A 12,773-nucleotide genomic window follows, 5' to 3' on the forward strand; every position below is an offset into this window, starting at 1 on the left:
GCGCACCCCGATGTCAGAGAGGTGACGGCAGCGGCATCCCAACGTCCCTGCGGACAAGGTGAGGACCAGTCACTCATTTTAATTGCTGAGCAAACTCTGCCCCCCCACCCTCAAGCTGTAAGAGAGGAATGAAGTTATGGAGTGACTTGACCTCTGCAGATATCGGAAGCATTTGGAAACGCTCTGGGAACCTGGCTCGGGTGCATCGATAAGGAGAACATACTCAACACCAGCTGGGGCAAGGGGCAGGCTGCAGCCAGGCACAAGCAGGGGGAGGGAGGAACGATGAAAGATGGTTTTCAGATGCGGTGCTCAAGAATAGGAGGCACAGCCTTTTTTTTTTTTTACCTTGGTACAGGCAGTTCACATCTATTTTCCATCATGCTGACCAGCTGAGGAGTTTAAGGGCTTTATTTCTAAAGCATTTAAACAACTGCTCTCTCCAAGCAGGTGCCTTTGTTTGTAGGGAGCAGGTTCCCAAGCAGAAAGCCTCCAAGAGCCATACAGACCCCCAGGGAAGACGAGGGGAGTCTTTCGGCTTTTCCTGCCTGGCTCGGCAAGATAGATCCTTGCAGACAGCAGACTGCACGCCCAATTTGCGTGCGTTTTCTACCTCTGCGTCCTTGGCGTAATTCATACAACGCTGCTGGGGCAGAGGCGGCAGGGTGTCCTTCCCGAGGGACAAGGGCTACCCCGCACACAACAAGCGATGCTGGATGAAGCACGGTGTGGAAGATGATGGAACCAGATGACAAAAAGCTTTCAGAGGTTAGACACAAGCCAGAGAGGCCATGAGAATGGAGAAGGACAGGGCCTGACAATCAAAGGGAGGGTAGATGCATGTTGTAAACCTAAACCCACTCAGCTTAGGCATCTAATCGCCAGCGTAGAGCAATCCTATTGAACCCAAACAGCGATGGATTAATCTCCTGGAAACCAGCTCTCCACGCACAAGCAGTGCTTTCCCAACGAAGTGTCACAGCTTTTGGAAAAAAACCTTCACCTGCCAATTTTTCACCTCCTGCCCTTGAAATATTTCGTATTTAATAACACAAGTTTCATTAGAGACATTTTTCAAAACCACCCGAGTGAAGAAAGGAACAAATTAGCATCCTGTCTGCCTCACACAGACTAACCAAGGGGACCGAAAGGCACCGAGAAACACCCGAGCTCCGCGGAGCCGCAGCTCAGAGCCTGCCAAACAAGCTCTGGGCTTGCTGTCTGGAAGGGCAGTAATGAAGTTCAAACTCTATATTCAAGGACGTTGCTTCCTTTGGAGAGCAGGGCGTAGCTGGCTGTTTCCAAACGCAGCAAACCCAGCCGCCTGGGCGCTCCCTGCAAGGCCGTGTTTTGCAATAGAAATTGTTGAAGGTTTGCGCAGATGCAGTTTTCACCTGGGAGCAGCAGGCTACTACCCCGTGTACCTGCAACAGGACGACCCCACCGTGCTCTGCAGGATTTCTATATGTACCACTAGATTTCTCTAGTTACCAGGTTTCTTCTTCAAAAGATGCACTTTGCCTTTTTATTTCTGCACCGCAGCTTAAATTTCACAAAGGATTCATCCTTCAGTGCTCCTCGTCACTCACAGCCCGAGAGGACAACACCAGGCTGAAGGATACGGCTGTCAAAGGCTACTACCACTTTGCTCCTGGTTACTCATCTCCTTGCAAACCTGTGAGCCCAAAAAGGGAAAAAAACCTCAATATATTTAATCGGAGAAAGCAATTCCAAGCAAGCCATGCTGTGACAGTGTCCATCCCAAAGGACAGCCATGAACGAAGCCCAGAAACTTGTGTTTTTGTTTCAGAAGGGCAGAAATTAGCTGCGTGATAAGCAAGCTCCAGTCAGGCAGCAGACTCGACAGAATTAAGGCAGAGTTTCCAATGGGGTCAAGTCACTCCGGGCTTGAGGGCTCAAAGAGCATTTTCATCGTGGTGGGAAAGTCAGGGATTTTTCAATGATAACACAGAAAGTCTCAGCTCCGAGAAGGCAGAAATACGCCCTTACTGCTACTAAATTCAAAGGGCAATGAGAAAGAAACAAAGCAGATCAGGAAGAGAGCTGGAGAAAAGTTTTCCTCTCTTCCAGGCTTTGTTCAACACTATGACAGCAGAAAGACACCGTCCATATTGCGAGGGATTTCCATCCGTTTCATTAACCTGTTCTAGTCTGAAGCATCAGACACCCGCAGCCAGTAGCTGCAGTCATAATTAGAGATGTTATTCTGTGCCAGGTATCAGCTTTTCACTCCTTTTGATTCCCAGAAGGCCAGCAGCTATGACATGGCTTCAGCGTGCTCAAGGTGATTCCTATTTTTAATAAAAAAGTTAGGTGTGCCTTCAATTAAAAAGGGATGTTCAACACCGCACCGAGTTCAGAAACACACGGGTACACGGAGACCGTTTTGCAGCCCTCCCCTCAAGGGCTGTAAGTGGAAACGAGTTGGGCTGAATTTTGAAAGTTTTTCAAAACCCAATTCTCCTTGAGTATGTGGGAACGTGTTTGTTTTGCTAAGAAACACCTCGCAAACGGTGTCTTGTGGACCAGCAGCCATCCACAGACTGAGAAAAGTTGCCCTAGAGGGGGTACTGGTGCGGTCAGGTCAAGATTTTGCAGCTTTTTTTAATCCCCAAAGCAAGGATGGGCCTTGGATGGCTCGCTACAGTACCACAGGGCAAGTCACTCTGCAATGGGGGCAGAATTGTGATACAGGCAGAGTATTTCAGTAATGAGTTTCAGCCGGTTACTGCTGTTCAGAAAAAAAAGAAGATGCAAAAACACAACCAAGGACTGAACAATCTGCACAATCTCAGGAGATCTGCAGACAACAGTGGGTTTTAAATCCAAATGCAAGATGGTTTCCACTACTCTACCAACTGTTTACGCTTTAGAAACCCCATTGATCCTTCGGGCTGCCCTGCAGCCACGAGTCCTGCAAGTTATTTACACCACGCATGAAGGCGTCACGCCGATTTGCGGATGCAGAGGGCTGGATGCCTGCTGCCTCTCAGCTGCACGACCATGTCCCTTCCTTGGAAAGCCCAGTCCATCGCTGTGGCTCACGTCTCCTTTCACAGCTCCACAGCGCTCACGTCGCTGAGGCAGCCCTGAACAAGGAAGCTCACCCCGGATCGGGACCAGCATTATGAAACTCCACCAACTGTTTTGAAAACTTGCCACTGTTTTCTAGAAGATGATGATGAAAACAGGGCTTTTTTTTGCTCAGGGCAAGGTTTTCGTGCAGCTTCGTCAAGGGCAAACCGCTCTGCTTGCACTCAACGACTAATGGGCAGGTTTCTGGCTCTCTCAGCCAAGAGAGCCTCCCACCGCATGGGGACCACATCTGATACAACCACCTCAGGCAGGTGACAGCAAAGTCTCTCCTACCTACTTTGGGCTGTTAGTCTTGTTGACACAACACCATCAAAGGTACCTTCCCCTCAGCTCACAAGGGGAAACCCAATCCTCAAACTCCAGTGGTTCCCACTCAAAGCACGGAGCAGACCTGGGGAAAGAACAGCCAAGAGGAACTGACGTGGGAGAGGGTTGTGGTTTTTTCTCCACACTTACTGCATTGTGTTAAGGCTACCCAGAAGGTTTTGAGTGCAAACTTCAGGCTGACGGTCTCTACTAATTTTCAGGCTAAAGCAGCTGCTCTGACGTGGCTACGTCTTGACACTGTGAACATGGACAGAGAGGATCAGAGATCTAATGAAGCAGTTTTGCCCCCGAGTCTGTTTTTATCCTGAAATCTTGAGAAAGAAATGAGCGGCTTTCCCATCTCCCCAGCAAAAGAGAATGCAGCATGACTGCAGGGAGACAAAAACACCAGGAAACAAGTCCTGGGGAGCTTTACCCCCCCGGGCGGAAGGGTGGACGCGGGGCCGGCCGCACAGTGAGCCTTTCTGCAGCAAACAGGAAAAGTGGAGCCGCAAGTCTCCTGAACTCTCCTGATATCAGAGCGGGGTATCACAGCCCTGCAGTGGGAAAACACACTGTGTCAAGGAGGGGAGTGGGGTCTTCCCAGCTCTCTGGCCTTCCCAGGTAGCCGTAGGGAAGATGTTAGCAAAGGGGGTGATCGTGCTTGGCCGAGGATGATAAAGCATGTGCAGATCCTGTAGGACTTCAGCTAGCATTCCTCTCCCTGCAAAGACCTGGTCTTTATATTGTCATTCCTGATTTTATAAGCACAATAAGACTCTTCTTTAAAAAAATAGTTTTCCGTCTCTGTCCCATAAACCACTGGGAGCACAGGCAAAACCACCGGCATTTTTCTCTCCGATTTAAAAAAAGGTATTTCCCAGCTTAGCATACGGTTCTGGTAGACAGAGGCCAAGTGCAGGGCTCCTGAGGAATATAAACTAACAAATACAGGAAGGGAGAAAGTCTGCAGAAACACGGTCTGAAATAGCACAGACAGGCCAGAAGGATAACTGCCTGGGGATATGCTCTCAATTCTGCCTATAAATTACCCGCTGCAGCCTGAGGATGACATGAACAGGAGACAGGGACAGCAGTAAAAAGGGCCTGGGTCACTGCTGATGGCCGAGGCAGCCTCTCCTAAGACCTGCCAGCGGTTTTTATCACACAGAGACGCACGGGATCTCATCAAGAGTGTTCCACAAACCCGCATGGAAATAGGACAAACCTTCCCGGCCACCGGCACAGCAGATCCAGGGCCAAGCCCTGGGTTAGCCAAATCCAGGCGTCAGCAACCCCCCGCCAAAGCGCTCACCACGGGAACCCTGCAGCTCCCACGTTACCCGTTGCATTTAAGTCCTGGGAGTCTCCATTTCAAATGGGTTTTGGTTTCTTTCCTGGTTGTTTCAGCCGCGTGAGAGCTCGGTTCTGGGGAGAACCGGAGGACTATCGCCACCAAAGTCATCCTGCCTGCTCCTGCGCTGCAAGAACAGCGTGCTGCAGCTTGAGTTACAGAGGAGTCGAGACTAACCCTTGCCTCTAGCTGGATAAACAAACTCCAGCGTAAATCACCTCCAGTCCTCCATCAGGTTCTCCTCTGTGCAGATGGGCTAAAAGTCAAATAAATGCCCAGATTAATTATGCAAATAAAGGCAAAAAAAGCATCCCCAACACACGGAGGAAGGCACCTGCCTCCCAGGGACCACCTACCCTGGGATAACATTGCAGGCTTCCCACAGAATACCGGCCGTTAATTATCACTCCCCTCCTGCTCCAGCAAGACTCCTACGTGGGAGCGGAGGAGGTGGAAAGTAGCTCCAAAGTGGCCAGAAAAGCTTGAGGGAGAAGAGTTTAGAGGCAAATTCCTAAAATAGAGATCCTGCTGCCTTACACCCTCCTTTGTAGAGCATTAAGTCCCGCTAGTAAAGAGCACTACATAAAAGCCAGGCATTAACTCTCTTGTTCTGCTCCAGCCTAATAAGTAGAAAGTCAATGCCATTGTTTTAGATCTAAGCAAAAAAATACTTTGAAACCTCAAAAATTAGGTTTTTTTGAAGCAATTATCTCCCTCCTCCGTCTCAGAGACTAAAGAAACACAGGCCAATTATTTCTTTGAAGGATAAATATTTACTCCTAGATGAAGTGCAGCAGCTCAGGCTGGAGATGAATTATCCAGCTCTGATGTCATCTAATGCCTGCAAGTAAGAAAACCCAAACAGGTATGAACAAACAACAACAACAAAGGGTGTTTTCTCCTGGAAAAGCCCTTCAGAGAGGGGAATGGGATGAAGATGTTTCAGCTCACCTGAGCTGTGTCCAAGGCATTTGGCACAGCCCTGGCACCACGTTCCCGTTCCCTTTAGGCAGCCTTACCCAGGTCTCACTAGACAAGATGAGGGTGCAAGTAGAGCACGATCAAATCTCTCCAAGCTAGAATTGCCCTTATGGAAAAGCCACTGTCTTATTCTGCAGCAAGACCTATCCTATAGAGTCCGTAAGGGCAGGTGTGGGAACTCCTCCTTAACCTCCACGAGCAATTAGCCTGCACACACATCGAGCATCAATCAATGTTAGCACTTCCTTAAAAAAAAAAAAAAAAATCCCTCCCTGCCTTATTTATGCCTGAGTCCCGAGTTTCAAAGCTCTCTGCTTTTGCCCCCTCCAGTCACTATTCCTTCCCAGGCAGCGGGTGCCAACCCTCTGGTTAAGGGCACCAAAAGGAAAAAAAAAAAAAGAGCTATGTGTAAGAAACCACCACCGGCACAAGCGCGGGGTGACTCATCTCCTCTGAAGACGGAGCAACAAGAGCGCGCTCTGTTCGGTGAGACTGCCTGAAGTTTCAGTTGCGATCCCATCTCGCTACATGCGCTCATGACAGCATGCAGAAATATTTCCTCGGGGGATCTTCCCATGGGACTTAACTCTGACACATATTCCCACAGGACTCGTTCTTTTAAAAGTGTTATTTGTTAGTAAGGCAGTGGGAATTTGACTTTGCGAAATACCAAGAGAGTGACTGAGATGCGGAGCTGGGTGCCGGCGGTGGGACTCGTTAACGCGACTGCAAGTCATGCCCCGCATTCAATCCGACGGAAGAACTCGCTGGGCTGTAAGAATAGATGTCCTGGGTCAGAGCAGAGGTCTGCATCGCCCGGTATCCTGTTTATGCTACCCATGGCCTCTTCTCCACCCCTGAGCAGAGGGAAGAGAGTTACAGCAGGGAAGGAGGAAGAACAAGAGCCGGTTTCCACGTACGTGTAGACTGTGGTTTATTTTCTTCCTCCATTTTAAGTCCATGGTTGCTTAATTCTCACCTCTGGGCATCACACAGTGGATGCCGTAGACGCAAAAAATCAAATCAAAATATTAAGAGTTGCGTAGACCAATATTCACCGTGTGGTCAGCAAGCACCAAGTTATGTGTTAACATTTCAAAGTGACATCTGACCAATTCCCAGATAACACCAGTATGCAGAAACATCTGGATTTTGGAGGGCTTCATACAAGAAAAACATGTCAGACAAGAAAATATGACTTTAAACAGTAACTGAGTAATCTGCAATACTTGGAGCACATGGAGCAGGGTCAGAGGGAGTCAGCAAGGAGCACCTGATGGATGCTGAGCTCCTTTTCTTCTTCCTACTCTTCATTAAATGTAAAGCTTTTCCTGACATGACTAGTTGAATACTGACTTCCCCCCCACTTCCACCTTTTCCTTTTGTTCTTCCCTCTCTTCGTCAAAATGTAAAGCTTTTGCCGAAATGGCTCGCTTAATACTGACCACCCCCGTCTCCAAGAGCTTCCCCCAATTCTTCTGCTTTTCTCAAAGTTATTTTAGTCAAATTCAGAAATATAAGGAAAACAAGCATGCCGTGTGTGACATTTTGAGTACAAAAACCAGTGTGGGAAATAATTTGTGGCGTTTTCCTGCCCTGCTCAGAGCATGTGGACTGCAGGAATGTACCTGCTTTCCCACGCTCTCCCGGTTGCTGTGGGTAGCCCGCACGGGCATGTCTCCTCCACTCCTCAAAATACCTGAAGTGGCAGCTACCAGTTATTAAAAAAAACATAAAATCTCAGCTCTGGGACAACAATTCTTATCAATAGGGGCTCTCGTGACCACAGGTAAGTGGCACAAACCAGCATGGAGCAGCTGCTCCAAAGAGAAACAACCCAGTGCGGTGCTGCAAGCACAAGAACACGCATGTTCTGCAGCTAAGAAAAAAAAAATATAACCTGAAAACCTGTCAGATAACGACAAAACACATGGGGAAATACAGAATCAGACCAGCCAGCCCTTAGGACAAGGTGAGTTTTGATGAAGTGGGGGAGTTGCACATTTGCCACCTCTCACCCGATGCCAGGGGCCGGATCCACTCCTTGCTATTCAGGTCAAGTCTCCAGAGGTCGTTGAAGGCGGCGTTACAACTGCTCTGCGTGCAGCCGCCGAACACGTACATCGACTGGTTAGCGTCATAGTAACATGCACCTAGAAAAAAAGCAAACACACAGATCAGCCGATTCTCTGACTTTTCACGTTTTCGGGTGAAAAAATTATCATTTTCTTTTCCCCTTGGGTTTCAGACGGCAGAAAAGCAGACAGGCTGCTCCGACTTCAATAAAACCATGGCCCAGCTAAGGGGTATCCCTGACCATCCTTCTCCAGCAAGAACCTTCCGAGACGATTATCCCCTCAAGCAGAGCTGCTCCTGAAAGTGCAAAGCAAGCTGCCTTAGAAGCTTGCAGTTAATTAGATTAGCTACGATTAAGGCGCTCGGCACACTTACCTTCTCTAAGCTAGTCCCTATGGTTTATAGGGTTGCCAAATTAGACTAAGAAACTGCCCTGTCTACCTAGACCTGGTCACATTCTTTTTCCATATTTCACCTTATCTCATCATAGAAAAGCACCACTGAAACACGCGGATCTCCTTTGCTCCTTACGGGAAAAGATTAGACAGAGAGAAGGGGACCAGGGAGGGAACACGACGCTTGACAACCCAAACTCAAAGACACCCAGGGTAATAAAGAGCTTTTGGCCCCAAACCAAACTCCGCAGCAGAAAAAAATACGCAAGCGTCTGCCTTTGGCAGTTAGTGTCCTGTGGTACCCAGGCACCTCTCACAAGAAGTAAATTAAACATAAGATAGAGCAGACAGAACTTGCTCAGCTTATCTGCCGTGAAGGATAAGCAGGATTCAGCGGTGCTGGGAAAGTTAAACCCCTACAATTACAAAGAGGATTTCCCAATTTCTGCATTTCCCTCCTCAAATGCAACAAGCCCCGTTGACTTTGTACAACAACCCCTCGCCTTTCACGTTCTTGAGATCCCTGCAAGGGAGTGGCATCTCTTCTGTGTCTTGCCTAACTCAGGAGAAGTGGGTCGAGTGCCTGATAGTGATGCTGGAAGAGGAAGCTCATCCTTCAATGGCAGCTTTAATAGACATATTTGCATCGGCTCTTAAGTTTGCAAGCAGGGATTGAGGAGCAAAGGCAACTTCAGCTCCTGGTCTGGGTGATCGGGCAGCAGGTTCTTGTGCATCCACACCTTCCGATCAGCCAGGCGCTGTTTGCTCCGCTGAACTGTGTGCAACAGCTATGTGCTTGAAATTCAATCCTCCCTTGACTCAACACAGCCTGAAAATCTCAATTCTTGCATTGCCTGTAAAGTTCTTCTCTTTCTTCCCCCAGAGCTTTAGCCAAAAAAAAAAAAAAAAAAGTGTGGCATGGATGGTAGGACGGACAAGCTGAAGCCTTGATCTGTTGGGATGTTGCCCTGTTAGTTACTGCATCTCCCAGGACGTATTTAATGGGCTCCAAACCTCAGGAATTCAGCACCACACATATGGATGGTCCCAAAACACTAAATCCTGTGTGCAGTCCCTTAGCACTAGCCAAGAGAGCAGCGGGCTCCAACCTGCGCACCTACCTGCTCGGCTATATTTAGATAAAGCCAGAACTACCTGATTTCCTTCCAAAAAGGGACCATATCCTCCTAGCACTTGTCTCAAAGTGCCTGAATCCCACTCAGAACCAAGGCATCTCTCCTTAAAGTCCAACTTCATACACAAGTGCCCTCAAAAAGTCATAAAAATCTAACATCAACCCTCTCAACGTGAGCAAGGCCTCCCCAGCGATTCCTTGAGCATTTATTACCAAGTCTAGGAGGGGGAGAAAACCACCGTAAATCATATCTACGCACACATGTGCCAGTGCATAGTAGAAAGCCACAGTGTTTTATGCTCTGGGAAGGCTGAAGGGTAGTAGCTGGGGCTCGGAGGGAGCAGGAGTCATCACCCCCGCGGTGACAAGCGATATATTGCCTCATATGAAAAGGAAGAGAAAAAGTCAAAGTTCAAGCGGGCAGCCCAGAGCACAGGGCAGCATCTGGCCCTGGGGCTGAGACGGAGGTGAGGAGCACGGGTGATTATGCTCCCTCCGCAGAGCACCTCCAGGTTGAGGACCACGTGCCAGTGTAAATAAGCAGCACAAGGGAGGCGACAAGATGAAGGATTCGCACACAAGTATAGTGCCTTTGATAAAAAGCACCAGTATTTATTCTGTGCTGAAGCAAAAGCAGAGGGAGAAGCACGGCAGGGGTGCAAGTTGCACCGTTCCGTCCCTCTCTCTCCATCCCATGTTGTGCGCAGCTGTGCACCGGTTGAAAAATAAAAAGAGATTCAGATGAGCTGACCTGACAGGACACAGGACTGCTCTGGAGCTTGTACTGACATAAAGGCTTTTTTCTTTTTGAAACGGCAGCAAACAACAACAAAAAAAAACACACCTGAAAAGGGAACATCTGGAGTGAAGGGCTGATAACCTACTTTTGGTAGCAAGACAAAACGATTCAGAGCAAAACCCCACGAGAAGAAGTCCGTGCTTCCAGCTTCACTCTAGACCAGTACAAGCACGTCCCTGGTTTCCAATGATCCAGCCTCGCAGCCCTGATTTTGCAGGCTGGAGGTACGTACTTCCAGCGTGAAAGAACTCTTTAACACAGCCCACCCATACATACGCCAGCGATATTCATCTCTCCGCTCTGAATGAATCGCAACGCCGTAAACCGGCACATTCAAGCTCCCACAGACAATACCGTGGCTCAGCGGGGGACGTGATGACGCCCGGTGGCCTTAGCCGAGGGTCCCCATTGTCTGACCTGGGGCTTGTCATGCAGATCCCCTATTGAAAAGCCAGCAGCCCTCGTGCCCTTGGCTTTTAGTGACAAGTCCAGGGCACTTTGCTGACCACACAGCAGGAAGGAGGGAGCTGGAGACACGGGATCCACGAGGGCAATGGTGCTCCTAAGGGGAGACCACCCAGCTCTCCCCTGTGTGCATCCACACGGCGTCCTTACGTGCAACTGAACCGTCTTCACCTCAACGCACATCTTGCCAAACCATGCAATACACACCTACGCGCCACGGCACATTGCTCCAGAGCTCCCTCTGGGCTGGGGGATATATAAATAGTGGTGCAGTGGATTTACCTGGGATGGGATCAAGGAAGAAATAACGATTAAGAGCTTTTTTATAGCTTTACCTTCTCCTCTCTTGAGAATTCTCTATCATTTTTACACAGTAAGACCCCTTGCAGGCTGCAGTGTCACCTCCACCCAGGAAGACACCAGCCAGCGCTTTGCACCCCGAGTACATGCAATTAAAACTTGGTGCGAAGCAATGCTGCAGTTTTTCTACTTCACCATTCTCGAAAGGTTTCGCTTGCTCAGAAATCTAATCACTAACTAAACCGTGACAGGTTGAAAGCCTCCTACCTCCTCCCCAGGCCAAACCCTTGGCAAGCGCGGCTTTCACACAACAGCACAGCTCACTTATTATTTTTGAGGGGAGGTGGCAGCATTCTTCTCCTCTATTTGGATTTAAAAACCAGGCCAGCCAGCCAGGCACCATGACGTCTGCACGGCATGTATTTTAATCCTAGACCAAAATAATTTAAACTGTGTTTTTCCTGCTGCTTCTTCTTCTTAGCAAGCCACGCAAAGGTTCTGAAGCCAAGGAAGACGGATCAGTTTGAGGAAAAAAATGAGACGGGAAAAAAAAAACACAAGTGAAAACTCCAGTTTATACCAGCTTTGCAAAGGTGTAGAATAAATCAGGGGAGGAGGGGGTGAGTCCCTGGTGCCTTTCATTCTTTTTTGGGTGGAAAACAAGCAGCTGGAGACCACTGGGTGGACTTTTAGGTCGGTTTTGGGGTTTTGTTTTTAAATACTCAAGTTGCAGTAAAATTCAGTGTGTCCCAAAGTTTTAGTATTGCATAGATGGTGTATCTTTGTAACTGGAAATGAAGAGAATAAGTATTCCTGATGTTTGAAGACACTGATACCCAAACAGATGGCAAAGCCAGCTTGTTTTGAACGTGTTCTTCTTTCCCCTCTGTGCTACACAGCAAAACATCAGAGGCTTTCAGTTGGAGCACGCAATAACCGAAATGAAGACAACTGGGAAGGGAAAACTGAATGCAAATACATGCCCTTTGCAATAATTAAAGGGCACTGACTTTTTAAACTTCAAGTACATCAAATAAAGTAACCCATCCAAGTTCAAAGGTCGTATTCCCTGTCGGAGAGAGGGAGGGGGGGAAAAAAAAAAAAAGTCAGCTAAGCTGTTGAAATCCCATTGCTACGCGGCCCTCGGCTGAAAACAGCGCCGCAGCTTTGCGGCTGAAGGTTGACAGCCCTTGTTGTCGGCGTTCCCAGGAGGACCCTGCCAAGCCAACGCTGCAAGCATCGTACGTTGGGCTGCTGGCACCGCTTCCTCCAACACTGGGTTGGGTTTTGGAGGTAAGCTCTCCGCACCCAACTGCGCCTGGCACGAGAGCCGGCAGGATGGCGGCAGCGCCGAGGAGGTAGGGCTGCAGATGAAAGCACCCAGTCCCGCTGGCTGGCACAGATGTTTACACCAACTACGCCGCAAGTTGCAACATGATAAAAACGCAGCAGACCTCAGAAAGCCCAGCTCTCCACATCTTCGTGGGGGGAAAAAAATTAATAAAAATAATCCCACATCTACCTCCTTATTCTCTAAAATACTACCCTCCTGCTCCCTGCAGCGGAGAGACTCAATACAGCCAAAAGGCAGCGATATATTGAGCAAAACTGGGCGGTATGAAGAGCTCTGGTAGAAAAGCAGCCCATCCTGTAAAACAAACAACATTCCAGCTTTTACCTCTCCCTTGCCTCTCAGGGTAAACCCACGAAATTGCTTTAATTAGTCATCATGTTGGTGCCATGCTCCCCAGACTGTACGGAAAAAAAAATAAAAAAAATTTCAGTATTTCAAATTAGTCACTCTTCCATCAAAGGATCAATATTTCTGGCGCAACGGACGGCATT

The 12,773-nt window shown here is 48.6% G+C and overlaps 1 protein-coding gene across 1 annotated transcript in view; it reads right to left on the reverse strand.

The window, feature by feature from the left end:
• Positions 1–12,773, reverse strand: part of FBXO42 (F-box protein 42) — a 32,554-nt gene that overhangs the window by 14,701 nt on the left and 5,080 nt on the right. The window contains exon 3 of the mRNA XM_010297328.1: positions 7,777–7,911. Within this exon, the coding sequence (XP_010295630.1) occupies positions 7,777–7,911 (135 nt within the window). The remainder of the gene's footprint in view (positions 1–7,776; positions 7,912–12,773) is intronic.

The sequence above is a fragment of the Phaethon lepturus genome, unplaced genomic scaffold (assembly GCF_000687285.1).
Source record: "Phaethon lepturus isolate BGI_N335 unplaced genomic scaffold, ASM68728v1 scaffold27581, whole genome shotgun sequence".
NCBI classification, from domain to species: Eukaryota; Metazoa; Chordata; class Aves; order Phaethontiformes; family Phaethontidae; genus Phaethon; species Phaethon lepturus.